Source organism: Nyctereutes procyonoides, unplaced genomic scaffold (assembly GCF_905146905.1).
Source record: "Nyctereutes procyonoides isolate TBG_1078 unplaced genomic scaffold, NYPRO_anot_genome, whole genome shotgun sequence".
Taxonomy (NCBI): Eukaryota; Metazoa; Chordata; class Mammalia; order Carnivora; family Canidae; genus Nyctereutes; species Nyctereutes procyonoides.
In genome coordinates this window covers 10,119,308-10,144,551 of record NW_026575147.1, presented here as the reverse complement: position 1 = coordinate 10,144,551, position 25,244 = coordinate 10,119,308, and the positions used below count along the sequence as shown (strand labels likewise).

Genomic DNA, 25,244 nt, shown 5'->3' with positions numbered 1-25,244 from the left:
TAAATAAATAACTCAAAATCTATCATTAAAAACAAAAGAGGAATTAAAATAGTACACTACCAAATATTTAATACAAAAAAAAGAGAGTAAAGGATAAGAACAAAAAGATATGAAAAACAGAAAACAAAGAGTAAAATGCAGCCATAATAATTACATTAAATATAAATGGACTAATAAACACTCCAGTTAAAAGGCACAAGGTTAGGATTTAAAAAGCATGATCCAATTACATGTCCTCTACAAGAAACACACTTTAGATTCAAAGATACACAAATAAGTAAAAGTAAAAGATGGAATAAGATATACCATGCAAAAAGTAACCATAAAAATGCTGGAGTGGCTATATTAATATCAGATACAATAGATTTTAAAAATAGAAATATTGCTGGCTATACAAAAGTAAATATTGCTGGTAAGGCAATAGTAAGGGGAACGATATTTATCTGATAGGTAGGAAAGCTTCCATTAGCATAAGAGAATGAATAAAACTAAAATTGGTAAGTTTGATGAAGTAACAACAAAATAAGTTACACATTAAAAAATATAATAAGAATAAAGAAGAAACAAAAACTTGGTAACGATTATTTAACCTAAAGTCGATTGAAGGAGTCACAAAAGAAGAGTCAAAAAAGAAGAGTCACAAAAGAACATTAAAAAGGCCAATAGGGGTGGGGGTGTGATTTGAACCGTTATGTGGAAAAAATGCAAATCAAAACATGATTTTGTCACTCAAACTCCCAAAGATTTCTTAAAACATAATGGGTATTATTATCAGGAGTTTCAATAAATGAGAATTCACTGCCTCCTGGTAAACAAATTTGTATTAATGATACAAGTTTTCACTGAAGAATCTTACCAAAACAAGCATTCTAACCAGTTGCCTTTCCAAAAAAGAAATATTAGATTAACAAAAGTATGTAAACCTCTTGAATTATAGGTATTTACATAAGTCAATAAAAAACTAATCTAGATGTTTAATAATAAAGAACTGGTAAAATAAAATACATCATGATACATCCACATAGTAAAAGACAGCAAAATGGTTACAATATTGTTAAGTAAAAGCTATTGCAAAAAATAAAATTTACAAGTATAATCATAATATTTTTCAAAATTATAAATATGCATACATATATAAATTATGAATATATGTGCATGTATGAGCTATATATCACTAAATACATGCATACACACATATAGAAGTACACAGAAAATGAATAGAAAAATATAGACAAAAATGTTAACCATAATTTTTTTCCCTTGGGATAGTAACATTTTGGGTGATAATTTTCCTTATGTTTTTAATTTCCTAATTTCCATACTTCCCATGATATATTTAGTAGAGGAAAAACTCAGTTACAATCTTATAAATAAAAAACTGATAGCTTTATTTTAGATTTTTAAGAATGAATTTCACAGTATACACTTGAGCTCTTCTTGCTCCAATATGCTTAGTACCACAAACACTAAAGACTGGTTTTACTTTTTTTTAATGTCTTTACCTCACATGTTCCAAAAATCAAAATCTTAGTCCAAATAAATGGAGGGGAGAAAGATTTATTTCCTCTACATTTAGAAATAAAAGTACAAATATAGTTAATGTGAATTGGTTGCTTTTATTACAATTTTACAGACTCAAAAACAGTACTGATTTGTTATTCACATGGTTTAGTGTAAACAGAATGGTGTTTATACTACAATTAGGTATGAAGAGCTATGTGCAATAAAATGCAATTCCTCTAGAGAGAAACCTTAGAAGGGATAGAAAGCCAGAAATTAAGCCAAAAAGATAAACACACTTTGGGGTTTAGTTATATTTTGGAACATTGTTTATAGAATGAGAAAAATCTAACAATGTTGCCTGCGGACACAAGGCACATTCACTGATGAGACACATGGCCACATGCTGAAAACATCTGGTCTGTCAACTCCACATTTTTCAAGGCTAATTAGTACAAAACCCAGTGATTCCTGGCAACAAAGAATGTCACCTTATTTTCCCATTGTCCTTTCGCTACCATATTCATATTCTAACTATAACAGACCAATAAGATTATTCAAATTTCTAGTGTATTTTAATATCAGGGACAGGTTAAAGAATGACAGCCAATTAAACACCTGAGTAGCAGATACCAAAAGAAAAAATTTCTATTTCCAGCAGCCATGGAAATCTAAAACCACATTTTGACCTTATTTTTGATAACCTCTAACCATTATTAAAACTAAATCAGAAGCCAAATTTTAAGTTTCATTTGCAAGTGTGCTAGCTTTCCCTGTCTCCCTCTATTACACCCCCTAATAGAAATTTGAGCAGAAAAATATTAAAGGAAACAAAATCAGGACATATAAAAGAAACAAGGGAAAGGTATTTAAACAATTGTATAAACTGGGTAACTATTGTCAGAATAACTTAGACATAGCTGAATGCTATTGTGAGAAGAGGAATGTTAATTATAGGCAAATTAAATTTTGGTCCTTTTTTCCATGGTATAGAACTCTCACACAATGATTTTTTAAGTTCTAATAAGTGATCTTTTAAAGCAGATGACAACTACCTGTGAGAAATTTTTATAAATTCAAAGTATGATAAGAATATTAAAAAAAAAAAAGCTTTGACCACAGGAAATATTAGTGGCTTTCCTTTTTTTTTTTTTTTTTTTTTTATTAGTGGCTTTCCTAATCAAAGAGCACTGTTAACAAATATTTAATCCTTTCTATGTGTTACAGGTAGAAAGATGGTCAGGTAACTTTCCTTAGGGAACATAGAACCTAATAGTATTATCACTATTTACAGCCTTAAAAAAAATACAACTAAGCTTCTACCCATGCAGGAGTGACAAAGAACAGACATGAACTTCCAAACTTAAAAAGCAGAAGACTGGCTAAAATATAAAAACTGATTTGATAGTGAACAGTGGTCTCTGAAAAAAGGGGAACAAAAAAGCTGAGTTTAAGTTTAATAATTATCCAGGTTATATGTGATTTCTAAATCATGGGCAGAATCAGAGAAAACTCAAACATAGCCTAGCAGCTTAGCAGAGTTAAAGTCAAAGATAGTTCAGGAAAGGTGACACAACTTGAGGCTGTACAGCAGAATTCCAAACAAAAAGGGGAGGAAAGGAGCAATGCAGAAAAAAGAACTGCAGAATCTATACAGGGGTTCCCTTAAGTCTTTGCTGAGTACTACTAGGCCAGGTATAGAAAAAGTGAAATTCCACAAGGACAGCAAAAAGAAGAGAGGGAATGAAGGTGGACAGGGAAGGGAAAGAGGAGAGGGAGAGAGAGACAGACACAAGGAAAATATGTGATGAACACTTCAAGGAGCTCAGAAAATGCAGAAAAACCTTGGTGAAAAATCTCTGGGGATTCCTGAGTTATTCCAAGTAGATGAATACTACTCTGAACTACCCGTGGAATGAAGGTGCAGCTAGCAAAGACTAAAAATGGGGTTTGGGTGCCGGGGTGGCTTAGTTGGTTAAGCATCCAACTCTTGATTTTAGCTCAGGTCATGATCTCAACTCAGGTCATGATCTCAGAGCTGTGAGATTGAGCCCCACCTCAGGCTCCACACTTGGCATTGAGCCTGCTTAAGATTCTCTTCTCTCCTTCACCCTCTGCCTCCATTCCTAAATAAATAAATAAATAAATAAATAAATAAATAAATAAATAAATAAATAAATAGGGTTTGATGAGAACAAATAGGTCTGCAAACTAAACTTTTTGCCAAAACAAAAAGCAATACTCTTTAAGAAAAAAACAGTTCCCCCAAGTCCACACTCAGCAACATAATATGTTTGTATCCAATCAAAAATTACTAGACATGATAAGAACCAAAAACTTGGAAAAACAAGTTTCCTATAACTAGGAAAAACAAAATCAGTCTGCAAACAGAAATCCAAAAATGCTAAAAGTGACAGAACTAGCAAAGAAGTACATGAAAAGAAATATCAGAGCCATGTACATGTATTCTTAAAAAGACACAAAAATAACAAGAAATTACGCATTTAAAAAACCCACTGGAACCCCTAAAGATGAAAAATATGTTATCTGAAATGAAAATTTCATTGAATAGGATTAAAAGAAGATCAGACAATGCAAAAGAGAGAGATCAGTGCATTGAACATAGGAATAAAATCTATCAAACATAAAGCACAGAGAGAGAAAAGATCAAGAAGGAAAAAAAAAGAACAGATTCTCAAGTTACCTGTGAGATTATATGTTGTCCAACATAATATGTAATTAAGTCCTAGAATGAGAATGGGAAACAGACAGAAAAAAAAATGTTTGGAAAATCCGTATCTGAACATTTTCCAGATTTTACAAAAACTATAAACCTACAAATCCAAGAAGCTAAACAAGCGAACAGCAGGATAAATTCACACATATACACATGCATGCACACACATATACATATGGCAACATGCCTCAAAATCAAATTGCTAAGAACAAATGATAGAGAAAAAAGTTTGAAAACAGCTGGAGAGACACATCAAGTAGAGTGACAAAGATAAGACTGCTCACATACCCCTCCCTCAGAAACTACATAAATGAGAAGGCAAATGATGTCTTAACTAATGAATCTATAAACCTAGAATTCTATGTCCTTCAAAAATAATTTTCAAAGACAAAGATGAACAATAAGATATTATGTCACACTCACCAAGATGGTCATAGTCAAAAAGCCAGACTATAATTTGTAGAATAATTTCTAGAATTTGTAGAAATTGGAATCTTCATATGCTGATGGTAGAAGGTAAAATGGCATAGCTGCTTTGGAAAACAGTCTGACAGTTCCTCAAATGATTAAACATAGAGTAATCATATTATCCAACAATTCCATTCCTAGGTATACAGCCAAGAGAGATGAAAACATATGTCTACACAAAAACTTGAAAATAAAATTTATAGCAGCATTATTCATTAAAGCCAAAAAGTAGAAATAACTCTAATGTTCATCAACTGATGAATGGATATATAAAATGTGGTATATCCATACGAGGGAATATTATTCAGCAATAAGAAGAAATGAAGTACTGAAATACAGTACATGAATGAACCTTGACAATATTATATTAAATGAAAGAAGCCAATCACAAAGAACCACATATTGTAAGATTCCATTTATATGAAATGTCCAGAATAGACAAATCTATAGAGACAGAAAGTAAATTAGTGATTCCCAGTAGCTGGCAAGGTGTTAGGCGCGGGGGGACAGGGAGGAGAGGATTGGGTAGACAGCTAAGGGGCTCAGAGTTTCTTTTGAAAAGAACAAAAGCATTCTAAATCGACGGTGGTGATGACTAAACAACTCTGTGAATACACTAAAAGCCACTGAATATACATTTTAAAATGATGAACTGAATAGTATGTAAATTATATCTCAATAAAGCCATTAAAAATATTTTAAGCAAAAAAAGAATATTAAAAAACAGATAATATAAAAACTAAATAAAAAGAAAGCAGCAGTGGCTATATTAATACCAAACAACATATACTTTTTTAAAAAAAGAATATTACCAGAGATAAAAAGGAACCTTCCATAATATAAATAGGTCATCTCATCAAGAACATATAGCAATGCTAAATGTGTATGCACCCCCCAAAAAAGCTCCAAAATACAACAATATCAAGAACTGAAAGAACAGAAAAAAGACGTGCAGATCCACAATCAAAACAATCTCAACACTCCTGTCAGCAACTGACAAATACAAAATCACTAGGATGTAGAAAACCTGAACACTATCAATCAAGTATATCTAAATGACTGTTAAAGAATGTCCTACTCAAAGAGAATATACATAATTTTGAAATGTACACGAAATTCTCACCAAAATGAACCATATGCTGGCCCATTAAAACAAGTCTCAACAAACATTTAAAAAGTTGAAATCAGGGAAGCCTGGGTGGCTCAGTGATTGAGCATCTGCCTTCAGCTCAGGGCATGATCCCGGGGTCCTGGGATCAAGTTCCACATCAGGCTCCCCACTGGGAGCCTGCTTCTCCCTCTGCCTATGTCTCTGCCTTTCTCTCTAGTCTCTCATGAATATAAAATTTTTTTTAAAAAGTTGAAATCATACATTTATATTTATGAACACAAACTATAATTACAAATCAATTTTTAAAAATCTGGAAAATCCTCTAATACTTGGAAGTTATCCAACTCATTTATTTTTTTTTCTAATTTTTATTTATTTATGATAGTCAGAGAGAGAGAGAGAGAGAGAGAGAGAGAGAGGCAGAGGGAGAAGCAGGCTCCATGCACCGGGAGCCCGACGTGGGATTCGATCCTGGGTCTCCAGGATCGCGCCCTGGGCCAAAGGCAGGCGCTAAACTGCTGCGCCATCCAGGGATCCCTCCAACTCATTTCTAAATAATGAGCAGATTAATTTTTAAATCACAAAGGAAATTAGAAAACATTTGAGATAAATGGAAAAAATACATTATCATAAAACATGTAAGATGCAGTTAATGCACTGCTAAGAGAAAAATGTACAGGTTTAAATAGCTACATTAGAAAATAAAGAACTGGCAGGTGGATGGGGTGACTGGGTGAAGGGCACTGAGGAAGGCACTTGATGAGATGAGCACTGGGTGTTATACTATATGTTGGCAAATTGAACTACATAAAAAAAATAAATAAAAGGCAAAAAAAAAAAGAAAAGAACAAAATCCACCTTATAAAGTTAGAAAAGAGAAAATTAAACCCCAAGTACGTAGGAGAAAGAAAATACTAAAGATAATAGCAGAAATCAGTAAAATAGACATTAAATAATAGGAAAAACTCAAAATCTAAAGATGCTTTTATGGAAAAAATTAATAAAACTGATAAACCACTAGCTAGAATAATCAGAGATAGAGAAAAGATTTACCAATATAAGTAATGAAAGGGAAAGCATTACTGTAGATCCTACACATTAAAATAATAAGAGAATAACGAACAATTTTTGCTAATGAATTAAACAATTTAGACGACACGAGAAATTACTATAAAGACATAAATAAGTAAAAGTTACTCAAGAAACACAAAATGCAAACAGCCTTGTATTCGTTTTTTTAAATTAAATTTGTAGTTAAAAACCTTCTCACCAAAACCAAACAAATCTCCTGATCCAAGTGACTTCACTGGTGGATTCAACCAAATATTTAAGAAGGATGATGCCAACACTTCAAGAAAATCAACACTTCAAAGAAAACCAACTCATGCTATGAGGCCAGCATTAATCTGACACCAAAGTCAGACCAAAACAAACAAACAAAAACAACACTACAGATAAATATTCCTCATGAATACAGATGCAAAAATCCTCAACAAAATTTTAACAAGTCAAATACTGCACCATATAAAAAGGATAATATACCATGACCAAGGAGGATTTATTTCACAAATGCAAGTTCATTTAACATTCAATAAATTAATCATATAATTCATATTAATATACTAAAAAAAATTTTTAAACATATAATCACCTCAACTGACACAGAAAAAAGCATTTGACAAAAACAATATTAATTCCTGGTACAAATTTTCAACAACCAGAGACAGAAGGAAATTTCCTCAACCTTCTAAATGGTACATACAAAAAAACTACACCTAACATCTTAATGGTGAAATGTTTTCCCCCTAAGATCAGGAACAGGGCAATGATATTCATTCTCACTACTTCTACTCAACATTGTACAGAAAGTTCTAAACAGTACAATAAGACAAGAAAAACAAACCATAAAGAAAGCTTCCCAGTTGTAAAGAAAGGAACATTTTATTTGCAGATAAGATGATTATCTACATAGAAAATCCAATGGAATAAACAAAAAACTGTTATAATTAATGACTTTAGAAGGTTTCAGAAAACAAGATAAACATACAAAAAATAAAATAGTATACTAGTAATAAATGACTGGAAATTAAAATTTAAAAATCAAAAACCATTTAAAACAAGCATCAAAAAACATTAAATATTTAGAGATAAATATGATAAAAGATATGTAAGACTTACTAAAAACTATAAATACTGCTGAAAAAAATTAAAGAAGACCTAAATAAATGACAATATCCGTATCAGTTGGGGGGGAGGGAAGATATAGACCAGCATGGTGCACAAGGGACCTACTGAAATAAGGAGGATGCCCATATAGAAAGGTAGCCTGGTATGGAATGTCAGAGCCAAATAGGGATGAGGAGGGTATTCCTGTAGAACAGAAGCTTGCCACAGAGTATTAGAGTCCAAGCAGAATAAGGAAGATATCATACAGGAGGGTAACTCAGTGTGTGGTGTTAGCAAGATAAAGACTTGCAGTGACAGCAATAATAGGCAATTAGTTTCATGAAAGGAACTAATCCAATAAGTAAATACATTATGAATAATGAAAGTCAAGTTACTCAGCAGTAATTAGTAGACTGAGCACACAGATCTTGGCTTCTAAATAACATTCTCTACTTAGGGAAATGACTGATTCCAGGGCTGCAGCAGGCAAAGTACAAGATAAACCTGAAAATTCTCTCCTTTCCTAGTAACAAAGTACTCAAAAAATTATGAAAACATATTTAAAAAAACAGAAGCCAGACAGAAGGGGCTACTCTGGTGCCATTCAGGATAATCTGAACAACAAAATAAGTAATATTAACAAATTGTGACTCATCAAATAAAATAAGAAACCATGAGTCCATACTGACATAAAAAAATTAAAGTGAAAAATCTGATGAAAAGTGATTACTTTATATAACTATAAAATACCTCCCCATAAATTTTTAATTACAAATGTAAAAAAGAGCAACTTCACAGTGGAAAAGAATCAAAGTGAACACTATCCCTCATAGGACAAATCAAATTTATATGTGACCTGGTAAGATACAATGAGAACACAGCACCACTTTTGTAATATTCCAGCCACAGACATATAACATGAATGTAATCATGAGGCAATATCAGACAAACTCAAATTAAGACACATTCTACATCAAGTTGGCCTGTAATTTTCAAAAGTGATAAGCTCGTAAAAGTCAAGGAAAGACTGCAGACAGCTCAAAGCTGAAGAATAAAGAGACATGACCACTAAATGCAATACATGTTTTAAACTTGATTCTTTTGCTATAAAGAACATAACTGAGACATTTAGCAAAATCTGAACTGGGTATGAGGATTAGATGCTACTAATATATCCGTGTTAATTTTTATTCTCTATTGCATTGTGGCTGCACAGACGAATGTCTTTATTTGTAGGAAATTACACCAAAGTATTTGGGGATGACAGGGCATCACATTAGCAACTTACTTTCTACTGGTTCATAAAAAACATAGCTAATTTATATGTACTTAAGAATGTTTAAAAATAAAAATTTTTAAAGACCACAAAATAAAGGACAACAAAATTTACGACTACTATGCAACAAAAAGTACTAACCTTACAAAGTTAGCAGATAAGCCATGCATTTGAAAGCAAATATTTGCAGGATATTCCTAATAAGAGGAAAAGGTGTCCAAAGTATCTAATGAATTCTTATAAATGAACAACAACAAACAACCTAAGAAAAACGGGCAAAATACATGAAAGAAAATGCAAATGTCCAAAAACCAATTTCACTAGTAATCAAAGAAATGAAATCACAGCACAATAACCTATCATTTGATAACCATCAGACTGGCAAAAACCAAAAAGTTTCACAATACAGATGTTGCCTAGAGGTGGAGTAACAGACCTCCCATAAAATGCCAGTGGGAGTCTAAATCACTTTGGAGAATAATGTCTAGTAAGAATGAATACATGAATATCCTTTCTTTGATTTCTTTCTAGGTATAAACCCTAGGCCAGTAGAATTGGCAGAAGCTAGATAGAAAAATGCAGAATCTCGGGAATGACCCCCAGACCTCCTGAATCAGATTCTACATTTAATAAATCCCCATATGATTTGAATATATAGCAACATATGAAGAGCACTGTTCTCAAGCAACCTTGAATGTGTGAACAAAGACATGAACAAGAATATTTATTGAACCAATGTCTGCATAGCAAACAACTGGAAACACATCAAACATCTTTCACAGCATTGGTTGAGGACAGTTATCTTGTAGCAACAACAATCCCAAAAATTTCAGTGTCTTAAAACAAAGATTTATAACTTACTTATATTATACATCCATAACAGGTTGGCAGGGTAGTTCTGTTCATTACAATTACTCAGGGATTCAATCAACATCTTAAAAGTTACCATTTGTCATAACCAAAGGGAAAACAGAATTCTAAAGACTTGTAATAGAAATTAACTGTGAAGCCCAAAAGTAATATTCATCACTTCTGCTCACAGCTTATCAGCCATCTTATCAACTCACATCTTATCAGTCACGCAGCCCAAAGGAGCCCAGGAAATATAACCCTACTATGTACCAGGAAAAGGTTGAGATTGAAATATTGGTGCACAGCACTTATGACAACTGAAAATGAGAGGAAAAATGTGAATTATTCATATAATGGACTATTACAAAGGATTAAATTAAGTGAACTAGATCTATATACATAAGGTAAATAAACTCTCCACTAGTATGTAAGCCCCACAGAGTAAATATTTTTGTCTGTTCTCTTCAGGGCTGTAACCCCAAGAACAATGCCTAGCATATAGTAAATACTCCATTCATTTTTGTCGAATGAATGAATGAATTTCAAAAAAACAGGACAAGAACCATTCATACAAATGTGTTTTTTTTTTTCTTTCTTTTTAAGATACTATTTGTTTATTTATTTGAGAGACAGCATGAGTGAGAGAGATCACAGAGGGAAAGGGAGAAGCAGACTCCCTGCTGAGCAGAGAACCCGATACAGGACTCGATCCCAGGACCCTGAGATCATGACCTGAGCCAATGGCAGACGCTTACCTAACCAACTGAGCCACCCAGGTGCCCCCAACATAAATGTTTTTAAAAATACAATATATGATTTGTAGACTTTAAAAACATGGACTAGAAAGACCACAAATATGATACCGGTTTCCTCACAGGACTAGGGAAAGAAATAGGGCTGAGGAAGAGGACAGAAGTTTCATCTAATTTTTTTTTGTAATGTCTATATTTACATCTCTCTGTCTATATGTGTGTGTGTATCTATTTCCATATATTTACATATACATCAATCAAAACTGGAAAACAATTAATATCTTTTAATTCAGAGAAGTTGGTATACAATGTTTTTTTATTCTCTGTGATCTATGATTTTAGAATTTAAACTAAAAGGTTATCAGGGAAATAATACTTTTTTTTAAGATTTTATTTATTTATTAGAGACAGACAGAGAGAGAGAGAGGCAGAGGGAGAAGCAGACTCCACACAGGGAGCCCGATGTGGGACTCGATCCCGGGTCTCCAGGATCACGCCCAGGGCTGAAGGCGGCGCTAAATCGCTGAGCCACCGGGGCTGCCCGGAAATAATACTATTTTATATCTCACTGAGCAGAACTTCTCAGTTGTCCTACCTATGCTCTTGTATATGAACATATCCTCCCGGGGAAAAGAAGAGAGTCTAAGAAATTCAAAAATGTAGATGCCTCATGCTTTAGGCTTTAAAATTCTTGAGAATTTAATGTTTTTATTTATAATATTTCTATTGTTATTTCAACATCACATTTTAATTCCATACTTTTCCCTAAAACCCTAGGTAAAATCAACATTCCAGAAAGATGTGTCCTATTTATCCTACAGCTTCACACACCCCCTCACACTGCAGCATACTCCAAGGCAGAGGAGGTGGGGTGCTTACTGTAGCTTGGAAAGAAGAGTGGGGCAGCCCCAGTGGCCCAGAGGTTTGGCGTGCTGCCTTCGGCATGGGGTGTGATCCTGGAGACCCGGGATCGAGTCCCACATCAGGCTCCCTGCATGGAGCCTGCTTCTGTCCTTCTCTCTCTGCCTGTGTCTCTGCCTCTCTCTCTCTCTATCTGTCATGAATAAATAAATAGAATCTTTAAAAAAAAAAAAAAAGGAGCAAAAGAGTCACTACAGACCTTTTTCTGGAATAAAACCAGAGGAAAACAACACACAGAAGAGTAATCCTCTGAACTTCATGTGGACCTTGCCCCCTGTGATGATTAATTTTATGGGTCAACTTGGCTAGGTCATGGTACCCAAATATTTAACAAATATTATTCTAGATATTTCTTATGAAGGTATTTTTTAGATGAAATTACTGACACAAGTCAGCAGACTCTGAGTAAAGATTACTCTTCATAATTTAGGTGGGCTTCATTTAATCAGTTGAAGACCTTAACAGAAAAAAGACTCCTGGAGAAAGAAGAATTCTGCCAGTAGACCACATTCAAACTCAGGCCACAATATTTGCTCTTCCCTGACACCCTAGCCTACCACCTTATTATGCAGATTTTGGACTTGCCAGCCTCCATAATCCCATGAACCAACTCCCTAAACTCAATCAATCTCTCTCTCTACCCACACACACTCTCTCCACTGATTCTGTTTCAATGAGCCCTGACTAATTCATTCCTGCACCAGAACCGGTAACTATTTTTTCTACTATAATACTAAACCAAAGCATGTTTCTCAAATCAACTATCACTAAAAGTTGTTTTACCCCTGAAAGACCGGGTCTTCTAAAAATCAAACTATGAATAGTGGTTTTTTTAAATTTATTTAACATAATACATGACAAAATATATCAGCATACCACTAGTATGTAAATAAATCTCAGGATAAATCAACAGATACACAAAAGGCTAGAGAAGACATTATACGGACTTAATTATTTCTTGAAAGGTTATGCTATATACAGACCTTAAAACTACCCTAATTAACAGAAATTTAAGACAATGATAATATTCAATAAAAAAAATCCTACCTTTTTGTTTTCATCTGGTCTCTCAGTTTGCTATACATCTCCAGGACTTGAAAGAAAAGGGGAAAAAAAGAGCACACAAGCATTATTTAGAGAAAATGAGAAACTTATTAAAGCTAAAGGAATTGCATCAAGAACCTAATCCACTTCCAGTTCCTCACCTGGAAGACACAGCATTAATTTATCAACAGTGGCTGAAATATTTCTCTGTTGTAGTCGACACTGCTTCAGCTCTTCCATTGCTATTACCAGCTTGGCAAGAGGAAAAAAAAAAAACTGAATTATGCCAGTAGCTGTAAATAAAAAGCTTCCAGTCACATTTTTCCACCCTGTGTTCAATTCATCAGAAAATCCCAGACAGTTTCAGAGAAAGACCTGCCAAGTGAACTAAGAAACTGCCTTTCTCAACTAGTAAAACATTCCTGTCGTTTCCCATTTTCTCCTCAAAATACGTACTATACTGAAAAAGGCTAGCTAAAATGAAATCCCAAAATCCAGGGGTTATTCAGAAAAAAAGAAAAAATTTGCAGATTTTCCCCAAACTACTCAGACTCTTCAGAATGTATGGTTTCATCAAATCTTCTGAGAAGAGCCTATGTTTCTTTCAACAATGCTAAACGCCTCGAGGGAAATAGTCCTCCCTACATAGCTTCATTTGACTCTTAAGAATAATCTTCAACTAAATCTCTATTTTAACAAATAAACCACACGTTTAGAAGTTATAGCTTTTCCAAGAGTTCCAGTTTAGTGGAGTAACTCACTTTCCTTCTCATAGCTGTCTTAAAAGGTTTCCATCTGAAGTCATACCACACTATAACTGGAAAACACTGTACTCTCTGCATAATTTTGAATATGTGAGACAAACTTTCAAAAAGCAATAGTCTACATAGCCTGTTGTAGTATTCATCCCAAACCTATCCCTAAAAACATTATCTTCTTAGATGCCATGAAAAAAAGAAAAGAGAATAGCCCTGATTAAGTCATTGATAAAACAATCAAAAGCTAATCTTAAAAAGTATTAAAATAAAAATTAAAATAATTACTAGTCAGTAAGAAAGGAACATGATACAGAGAATAGTAATAGACTGCAAGTCATAAAACTTGAGTTTTAGCCCCAGCCTTGTCAATTACTATGTAAATTTTAGCAAATCATGTCTTACACCAATAAAATAGTGATAATACCTGTCCTGACTTTAGGCCTGTCATGACAATCAAGTGAGAAAAAACATACAAAATAATCTTGTAAACTGTGGTGGCTTAAATGGTGATTCTATCAATTAACAGAATCACTGATCCACTTGTTTAACAAATATTTATGGGAAAAAAAACAAATATTTATGGAGCACCCACTTTGTGCTAGTCACTGTGTAGGCAGGTAAAGCGAATATGGCAACGAATAAAACAAACAAAAGTTCCCAACTTAATGGAACTTAATTTCTCATGGAAGGAGACAGACCAAAAAAAACAAACATTCAACTAAAATATATAATAGCAGAACATTGTAGGTGCAGTGGAGAAAAATAAAGCAAGAAAAGTAAAAAGAACACAGCAGTGAGAGTTAGTCTGCAATTTCAGATAAAAGGCCTCATTAAGGAGGGAACATCTGCGCAAAGTCTAAAGTAGGAGAACACTAGGGAAAGAGCATTCCAGACAGAGGGAAGAGCACTGGCTGTATTATGACTACTCAAGTAATTTAAAAACACAGTGAAGAAAAGCTACAACCTCTTTCATCAAGCTTTCTGGTGGCTTCATTTAATAGTCATTTAATTCAGAGAAACACTGGGGAAAGCAACAATTAATGTCCACAAATTCCTCCAACACACTCCTGATGGTCCTATGAGCCACTATATCAAGAATGCAGTCATCAAAAGAATGAGAGGAAACAGATGGTTTTTCAAAAGGTAAACTGTCCTTACTTCCTTTCCCTCATGTTGTAGTTTTCTATTAGTATCCGTCACTTGATTCTGTGGAGAGAAGACAATTTAAACTCATAAAAAACAAACATTTAGACAATTGTTGGGTAAGATCACATTTTAAATTAAAAGACTAAATTCAGTTACTCAGGTAGTTTCAGTATGCCAACACATTTTGGTTTAATGGCATTCTCCTGGGTCTAAATTATATCAACCTTTTTACTAATGTTGTCTACCACATGATCTTTTGAACAATGAAAGGAAAAATTTACTGAATGATATATTGAGTTGAGAATATTCCAAACTAAAACATTATAACAATTGGAGATCACACTTTAACTTTGGAAAGACAAGAGAAAAAATAGGAAAAATAATCCAAAGAATACCATCTCTGTTATGTGTACAAAGAACAAATTTTATCATAGATATTCCTCACCTCACCAATGTATTCCTGGAAAACTTGGGTATAAATTGAACTTTTTAACTCAGGTCAAATCTTCCCTATTTATTATCCTAATTTTAGAAAACATTTTATCTTAACTCTTTTTGGATCATTAATTCTTAACAGTTCCTAACATTTCCACATTCCCATTTTTCTAAGTTAATCTTTCCATCAGATAGTCAAAACCATGTAAACAAGCCTTAAAATTTATCTAGAGTTCATAATTTGAAGGAACTGGCACCAAGTTTTTTGATAACCACTTTTGGAGACTCGACTGATATTTAAAAATTGAGTAAACAGAACAGTAATTTCCTCCGCACCTCAAATATTATCAAAACATGAGCAATATTAACTTCTAAAGCTTATTTTGATAGAAGCTTTCTATCCTTCCACCAACAACTGCCACTCCATATACTTTCAAGGTATTCCCTTAGCCCAGTGTTTCCTATTATGTCCTTTAGAACACAATGTTAGTTAATAGATACTGTGCACATGCACACAGAGGTGCACACCTGTACAAATACACACACACACACATTAACACAAACCCCAAATATGTATGGGAAAGTCCACTAAACAGGTTAGTTTACTTAGGACTTCTTGAAGTCTTTAATATTCTACATGCACCATGAATGCCCAATAAGGGGATATCATACAGAATGTTTTCCAAACTTCTTTAACATAATACCTTTTTATTGAGGATCATCTTAAGAAACTAGTTTGTCAGGAACACATGATTGAAAACTTTACCCTAAACTATAGACTCTACACCTGAACTACCATTTTCAAAGCAGATTACCACATGCACCTCCTTTCACAGACAAAATAAAACCCAACCTTCTCCAGAAAGTCTTTATAAAGTAACAGAAAGAGAAGAAACCTTCAAATTCCCACTTTATTATTTATTTAATAGCACCACATGTCAAACACGTGGTTTTATTCAACTGTTAGCTCAATATAAATTAAGAAAGTGATGTAGCTGTCCCAAATGCTGATGATCTAAGACAACATCAATAGATACTGTCTAAAGCAGAGGTCAGGAAATTTTTTGCAAAGGGCTGGGTAGATAACCTCTGCTGTAACTATTCTGCTGTGCCACTGTAGCAAAAATGCAGCCATAAACAAAATGTAGATGAATGGTCATTGCTACATTCTAATAAAACTTTATTTACAAAAACAGGAGACAAGCTGGATTTGGCCTGCAAGACATAGTCTCCTGATTCTTGGTCTAGAGTAAGTGAAATGGCATAAGGCTATTAGACCACATCATGAGAGTTACATTTAGATGCCATGTTTTAGGAAGGCCATTGACAAACTGAAACACAATTAGATAGGAATATGTTTGGAGAAGGACTAAAGCTACACATATGAAAAATAAAGGATTTTTTTTAGCTCAAAGAAGGGGGAAATATTCATTTGGGGATACTATATACTATACCTGGACACTATACTCTATACATCATACCTGAATGACAGCTGTCCATCAAATATCTGAAGAGCTATTACAAGAAAGCTGGTGTCCTAAAAATAATGCTTATTACTTAAACTAATAAATGGATGTTACTAGAATATAGGATTAATATCAGCTTAATATAAGAAAAAGCTGTCAAGTAATGTGAATAAAAATGGGGTGGGATGCCTTGAATTGTGTACAGCTATCCTCTGCTTCACAGTAGTTAATCAAGAATAATTAGCTGTTTAATACTCAGCTCATAAAATTCAATATTCCATAAATACTACTAAATTCAAAATCTCTCTTTACCTTATAGAGACACCATTTCCAAAACTTTCTTTTATCTCAAACTCATTGCAAGGAAATTATTTTACATTGCAACCCAGTACATAAGTATAGGGCGCACACATAGACACATAGACACACACACACACACACACACACACACACACACCCCTGAAACAAAATTCTCAAGAAATAGGGTTTACCCTCACTACATGCAATGTACTTTGTTTTCTATTCTGTTCTATCTCATTTCAATTTTTTTATTAAAAATACTGATTATGTCCCACTAAACTGATCTTGCGCAAATGACAGTTCTAAAACACAACCACAGGAGCCTAACCAATGCTTCTAGTAAGAAAGATAATTACCATTTCATTACTATTTTAACATAAAATTGAGAAGAAAGTATATTGCCTATTTAGGATGCTACTCCTCTTGATACAGAAAACATAAATATGAAGAGGAATAAATATATACACTAAGAATTAAAATAAATAGTAGGCATTCTAGAAAGTGTAGTTTCTTTTCATTGTTATGTTAAATAATACTGGCAGTAGTTAATACTTAATATTTTGCATTTTCTAAACTCTTTTCTCAGAGTTCAAGAATCCCTAATTTTTATAAGTTCCTAACCCAAGTTGAATGACCTCCCTGCTCTAGGGTATGCTGCTAGACTTTAATACCCTTAGGTTTAGGGTAAACAAGTGGAGCCTGAACTAGTCAAACACCCTGACCTGGGAGCCTCCAGGTCATGCTTTATCTGAGGGGGATCCTGAATGTGAAGAAACTTGAAACTTGAATCATTTTGGAGGAAGGAAGATAAGATGAGTACCAAACAAGTGATTCCAGCAATTGGTGATGATGGAGGCAATGTTCAGTGCTACCTGCCAAGTAGTCCACCACATGACTACTTCAGTAATCAGGGACAGAGCCTTGTGCTGCCCATCACAGACAAGGGACCCAGAGAGCAGAGGGAGAAGTCTAGAATACACACATCCAAATAACACGGAAAAGAACAGCTTGAGGTGAGAATGGAAAGCTGGGATGCTAAGTGAGGACAAATAGCATACATGGCTCCTGGCAGGAGCCCCATACCTTTGCTTTCGGACATTTCAGATACTTTTGTCCATTTGAAGCCTCAATTGTCCATTTCAGCCCCCAAATATTCAGCATAACTTTTTATTTAATATAAAATCAAATTGTTCATTTTTTAATTGCTTTAACATTAAGCAACATTTCTAATACTTTCTCATGTAAGAAAGATAACCCTCTAAAATAAATTGTAGTTTGTTATTATCGTAAATGAATGTATCATGACTTATTTTACTAATCATCTACTAAATGACTTTAGTGACATTTTAAAGTTTTACCTATTAGAAGGCAGAGGAGAGGGAAAATGAATAAAATAAAATAAAAATTTTATACATTAAAAAAATACAAATATCCTTACACATGCATCTATAAGCCTTAGAATAAGTCTTGGGGCACCCAGGGTAGCTTAGCCAGTTAGACCTCTGACTCTTGGTTTTGGCTCGGGTCATGATCTCTAGGTCGTGAGATCAAGCCCCATGCTGAGAGCTCCATGCTCAATTCCAAGTCTGCTTGAGATTCTCTCTCTCCTTCTCTGTTTGTCCCTCCCTGACCCTTGTGCGCATAAAATAAAATAAATAAAATCTTTAAAAAAGAGAGAAAGTCTTTTAAAAATGTGGAGTTTTAAGTATTCATAAATAAAATTGCTGTCCTCAAAGGTTGTAAGAATCTACACTCCAACCAAGCATACCCTGGTTGACTGGTATCATATCTCTAATCTTAAATGTCATTTTTTCATCTCTGTCATTTTATTAGGTGGCATTTTATTAAGTCTGCATTCCTTTAATTTTTTAAATTGTAGAGTTCCCTTGTATTTCTTTTTTTTAAGATTTTATTTCCTTATTCATGAGAGAGAGAGAGAAAGAGAGAGAGAGAGAGAGGCAGAGACACAGGCAGAGGGAGAAGCAGGCTCCATGCAGGAAGCCTGACGTGGGACTCAATCCCGGGTCTCCAGGATCAAGCCCTGGGCTGAAGGCAGCGCTAAACCGCCAAGCCACCCGGGCTGCCCCCTTGTATTTCTTCTTATGTACATTGTATATTAATATATATTTCTGTTTCTTTTTGGAAGGTTCATCATTTTCCTTTTAGTTTATAAAGGCTTTTTAATTTATAAAGTCTAATTTATAAAGATTTATTTCTATGTTACAAGTATTAATCACTTGGCAAATGTATTTTTAAAGTTTTTATTTATATTTAATTTTTACTTTATATGTAGAAAAAATTCTTTCATTTTAATGTCATAGCTATCAACTTTTTTCTTTCTGGCTTTAAGAATTTTGTTTAGAAATGTATTCCTCACTCCCAAAATCACACAAATATTCATCTGTACTTTCTACTAGTTCCTATGGTTTTATATTTTACACTTAACTGTTTCATTCATCTGAAATTACTGTTGGTATACTGAATGAAAAGCAAGTCAAACTTAATTTCAACTTCAAATAGTTGAGCATTAAGTACAGTAAGAACATATCAGAAGAGCTGTTACTTTGGGAGGGAAGGGTAAAGGGAGCAACTGAGAAGGATACAAAAGAGAGATTTAATTGTGTTGGCAATAATATACTTCTTACGAAGGTTGGACAGTTGTTGTACAGTTCCATAAACTCTTATTTGAAACCTTGGAACCCACTATGTTTTGGACTTCAGAAATTTGGAGATTTTGTAAAGATATTATGGTACATGTTGTATATAAAATGACACCCTTACCCAATGGGTAGAAGGAGAGGATCCCACAAGCATACCCATTAATATTTCTTCAGCAAAAAACAAAATTTTACATTAAATAAAACATTTAAAAAGCTTCACAGCTTTACACAGGTTTTAGGTTTCACAGTCAAATTAGCTTTTTTGTTTGTTTGTTTGTTTGTTTGTTTGTTTGTTTGTTTTATTTAGAGAGTGGAGAAAGGGCAGAGGGAGAGGGAGAAAGAGAATCCCAAGAAGATTCTGCCTAAAGCACGGAGCCCAACACAAGACTCAATCTAGGACATTGAAATCGTGACCTGAGCTGAAATCAAAAGTCAGATACTCAACCAACTGAGCCACCTCAAATTAGCTTTTAAATCACTTTCCCTCTCAATAAAATTGTTTCTTTGCTTTTCTTACTAATTGCATTTTTTATATGAATTGTATACTCACTGTCAAGTTCACCCCATGCCCCAGGAAAATCCTTTTGGGATTTTAATCCAAATTCCAATAGGAGAAGGAGGACAAAGAAGAGAAGAAAAAGAGAAAGATGAAGGGAAGGGAATGGAGGAAGGAAAAGAAAGAAGAGAAAAGAGCAAAGAAAAGAAAGAGGGAGGGAGGGAAAGAAAAAGGAGGAAGCAGGGAAAAGAAAGGGAAAAAAGGAAGGAAGGGAGAAGAAAGGAAGGAAGGAGGAAAGAAAGGAAGAAATTAGAGGCATAGGATAGGACTGGAAATAAAAAAAGAAAGCTGTTATTGCTTACAGACCATATGAGTGTTTATATAGAAACCTCAAAAGAAGTCCACACACAAATTATTAGAAGTAATAGAAGGGTTTAGTGAAGTGATCAGATTTAAAATCAATAAGCAAAATCAGTTATCCATGATAAAGGACCAGACCAAACATGGCTGATCTCCTTCTTGGATTTGAATCAATTATATCAAGAATCCATGCTTTGGTAGAAGATAGCCCACAACTATCACTAATTTTTTTTTATTCCTGTAGCCTTGGGTGTTATGCTGCAAAGACTTCTACAACCCTGTCATGCCCTATGACCCTGTCATCCTATAGTGAAACTTTTATCTAACAAGCACGTAGACAGATGATATGAAGAATCAACTGGGTTTCTATTTAAAGAAACAGTTACTGATTCTGTTGTTGTTTCTCATCCAAGTGTAGTCATCCAAAATAAAATTTAACTTAGAAGAGTATTCTTTTTTAGCTAAAATTCATCCTAATTATCTATGTTTCAGTAAAAATTCCTTTCTTAGTATCTCTGCTACAAACATGTAACCTGCAGTATATTCCCTACTCCTTTAATGCTAATCAAAATCCCAGCACAGGATGGAGCAACAAGTCCCTCCTAGAGCCTCCTTACTTTGAGTTTCTGAGCTTCCCCTCTCACTTTCAGCAGTTCAGTTATAGAATCCACAAAGCCCTGGTAATGAAAGTTGCACATCTTCTCAATTTCTCGGTCATGATTGCGGATGCGAGTTTCAAGCTTCTCCATGAAACGTCCATGTTCCTCACCATCATAGACAGACCTTTAAAAAAAATGGTATGATGATTACACGACATTTACTTCTAAGAAAGAGAAACAGAATTATAAGCCCAGAAGCGAATTTACTTGAAAACTTCATACTGAAGGTACATTAACCATAGAGAAATCCAATTATATTAATATTGCCCCAATTCTAGGTGAGTCTTTTTTTTTTTAGGAAAACAGTAATTTTGCTTTCTATTCATTCAAAAATATTTAAATATTCGATATTCATACATATATGATATAATATGAGACACATATATATGTGATATAATTCATCACAGAATTATAGTCATAAAATGAAAGGACTGAATTATAACTCATTTGCAACTTTCTTTCAGAAACTTACCTGGAAAAACTCAATTTTGGATAAAGTCAACTATCCAATCACTCCATAACTGTACCCAAAAAGTTGATGTTGCTGGAGAAAACTACAGCTGTGCTGGGTTGACTCAGTTTAGCTATATAACCACAAATCTAAATTGGACACTTAATAAATATTGCTAGATAATACTACTAAAACCATACCCCCTACCACCACCACCACAAAATCACTTTGTATTCTCCAAAATAACTATTTGTGAGAATGTTCCTTTGTCCTTTCCTCCAATATCTATCCCCTCACTCTCAGCTGCTGACCTGACTACACATTTCACAGGAAAAAGAGAAATATTTCTTCTCCCACTACAGTCAACCAACTTTCTTAACTCTATAACTTCTACTCTGTCCACCCTCCTATAACAATGGAAAAAATGTCCCAAGCGCTTATATGTCAATCTCTCTTGTTGTCTCTCACGAACTTTATACTCCTTCAATTACTCCCTTTTATCCATGCCCTACAGCATACATTTCCCCACTCTGCTCAATCTCCTTATGGGCATATAAACATGACTTTAAGAAACTGTCCTTACCTACACATTTCCCTCTAGCTATCATCTTATTTCTCTGCTCCCCTCCCAGCAAAACTCCTTGTCCCTTCCCCACCTTCCAATAGTTAGCATTCATCTTGCTCCACCTAATAGCAGCATTTGTTGTAATATGATACACATTCCTTCTTGAAACAATCTTTTCTCTATAATTCAATTATACCACAATAGTGTTGTTTTTATCCTTTCATAGACAAGGATTCTCAATCTCCTTTCTTGGCTCCTCCTCCTCATCCTCCTCATATTTTCTAAATAATCCTAAAACAACTTATCTTTTCTAACTATGCTCTCTTACCAAGCAATGTCATCTAATGCCAAGGCTTTAAAATATCATGTACATAATAATGACTTCCTAATCTACACCTGTAATTCAGAGCATTTCACTGAGCACTAGACTCAAATATCCAACTGCCATTTAACAATTAGAACTGGATTTTTAAAAGCCATCTCAAATTTAAAAATCATCTATCACCAAACTATCTCCACTCTCAGACATGATCCTCCCCAAAATTTCCACACTACTCACTCACTTCATCACAACTAATGGCACTCTCCAGTTGCCCAAGTCAAAAATCCAAATGCAGGAATTACTCCTAATCCACATTTTTCCATCCCATACCCTATCCAATTGATTAATAGATCCTGACAACTCAACCTCCAAAACATATCTTAACAGTGGACTGCATTTCCATTTCCACTAAAACCCTCATCCAAATCTGTATCACTGGTAATGGACTCCCAAAAGTTTGCATCTCCCAATCTCTCCATCTCCATATAGACACCCTCCACACAGCAGTTAAAATGATCTTTATAAAGCAATAATTGAGATGTTATCCCTCTGCTTAAATCTGTTTTTTTAAGCTTTTATTTATTCATAGAAACAGAGAGAGAGGGGCAGAGACACAGGCAGAGGGAGAAGCAGGCTCCATACAGGAAGCCTAACGTGGGACTTGATCCAGGGTCTCCAGGATCACACCCCAGGCTGCAGGCAGCACTAAACCGCTGCACCACCGGGGCTGCCCTGCTTAAATCTTTCTAATGGCTTCTCGTTACCAAAGGAATAAAAATCTAAAGCCATTACCATGGCCTAGAAAACCCTATACAATCTAGCCTCTGATTATCTCCCCACCCTCATTTTTCTCAGCTTCCCACCCCTAGCCACCTTCTAGCCCCTATGTTCTAGCTACAATGGCTTTTTTTTTTCAAGCTTCTTCTTTCCTCAAGAATTGTATTTTTGTTATTCTTATGCTAGTAATGGCTCATCCTCTATATCTTCAAACAATTTTCTCATTCTTATCATCCATGGTTTGTTGTCTATCTCTCTCCCTAACACATCCCAATTAAATGATAAACCCCAGGGCAAGAATTCTGTCTGCCATATTCTCCACTGTACCTCTACAATAGTGCCAGACAGGTAGTAGGCAATGAGTAAATATTTGTTGACTAAAGGAATGACTAATATCTCTAAAACCTCTTTGACATCTGATATTTGTTAAACAAATATACATTTGTTCATTACCAACACTTTATGGTTCTAGAATCATTAGTAGGTGCCAGATCATGACCCTGATCTTACATACTCTTCTCAGCAGATCAATTCCATTGCCCAAAACTCAGCAGTAACTTCAGACAATGCATACAAAAGTTTGGCTTCCAGTAAAAATTCTAAACACTTATTTCAGAAAACCCACCAGAATCTAGATTCATTTCCCTTCCTTTGAACTAATGAGATCTTCAAATAAATTATAAACAATTCTCGTTCTGACAATTAAGACACACTATAGAATAACCAATTGCCTGAAGGAGCTATTTGAAATATAGATAGAAGACAAAATCTACCATTGACATTTCAACTAACTTCAAATAAGCATAAATATCCCCTTCCAAAGAGAAGAAAAAGAAAGATTTCTCTGTGAAGATACTAATATTCCTTCCCACTAATAGAAAAGTAATAACCAATGAAAATTTATCAATCTAAATGACATGAGCAGATAGTATTCAGTATCAGACAACTCTTTGGTTCCAAATTCAGTTATATCTTGACCTAGTCATACTTCTAAGTAGCAAATCTACTTCCTTCTACTCTGTAGAACTTCTTTTCATTTTTCCCTTCCAAAGATCTATATTAATATCACAAAAGACAACTCAAAAAAAAAGAAAGTCCCCAAATTAAGAAAGTCATAACATGTTAACTACGCCTCACTAGCTCCATTGTTCCCTGAACTTCCTATAAAAAAAATATAAATCAAAGAAAGGAAAGGTGAATTTTAGCTGCCTGACTGTATAGCCTTGGTTGTAGCAATGCAACTAACCAGCTATGAATCTTTGGCTAACTCAGTTAATCTCTCTGACCCCTAGCTTTCTCATTTAGAAAATAGGAAGCAATCAGTTACAAATTCTCTTAAGTATCAGCTTTCCTCTAACTTTCTACAATTAACTTCCACTTTCAAATTAAGTCAATAAACTGTATAGATCATACATTTTTCAGAAGAGTGTTAACAGGTATTAGTTCAAAACAACTTATAGAATTTCCTACATCTTTATCACTAGCCCCTACCTATTTCTCCTATCTTAGGGCATTTATGATTCTACTATTCTCTTTAATCATAATAATGTTGGATAACATCAAAGGTTTATAGCAGATCTCCTGAGTATCTTGAGAGTTTAAAAAGTTAAAATAAATGTAAAACCCACATATTTAAAACAAGGGTATTGAACTATGTTTAAGAAACTTTGTGTTACATGGGTACCAATCAAGAAATCCACAACTTCCAGATTTAATGTATGTATAAGGAGAAGCACATATATATAATTTTAAGGGAAAATGATCCATAGTTCCCATCTGGTTATCAAAGAGGTTAAAAATCACTGATTTAAAAGTTTTTTTTTTCAATTGCCCAGTACAGAAAAAGGCAATTATAGATCACTACTTAACAGCTCAATTTCTACCAGCATTTCAAGTGTATATATCTATCAGATACAGAATCTTAAAAATAAAAATAAACAAGTCTTAAGTTCTGAAAAGGTTATAGACCTACAGAAGCTAACCTAATATTCGTTGTCAACATTGCACTTGAACAAAGAATAG

General features: G+C 34.1%; 1 protein-coding gene across 1 annotated transcript in view; it reads right to left on the bottom strand.

Annotated features, from left to right (window-relative positions):
• Window positions 1-25,244, bottom strand: part of EXOC6B (exocyst complex component 6B) — a 621,707-nt gene that overhangs the window by 512,212 nt on the left and 84,251 nt on the right. Inside the window, exons 2-5 of the mRNA XM_055312561.1 lie at window positions 21,066-21,231; window positions 14,744-14,791; window positions 12,989-13,079; window positions 12,831-12,876 (exon numbers count right to left, since the gene is read on the bottom strand). Of these exons, the coding sequence (XP_055168536.1) occupies window positions 12,831-12,876; window positions 12,989-13,079; window positions 14,744-14,791; window positions 21,066-21,231 (351 nt within the window). The remainder of the gene's footprint in view (window positions 1-12,830; window positions 12,877-12,988; window positions 13,080-14,743; window positions 14,792-21,065; window positions 21,232-25,244) is intronic.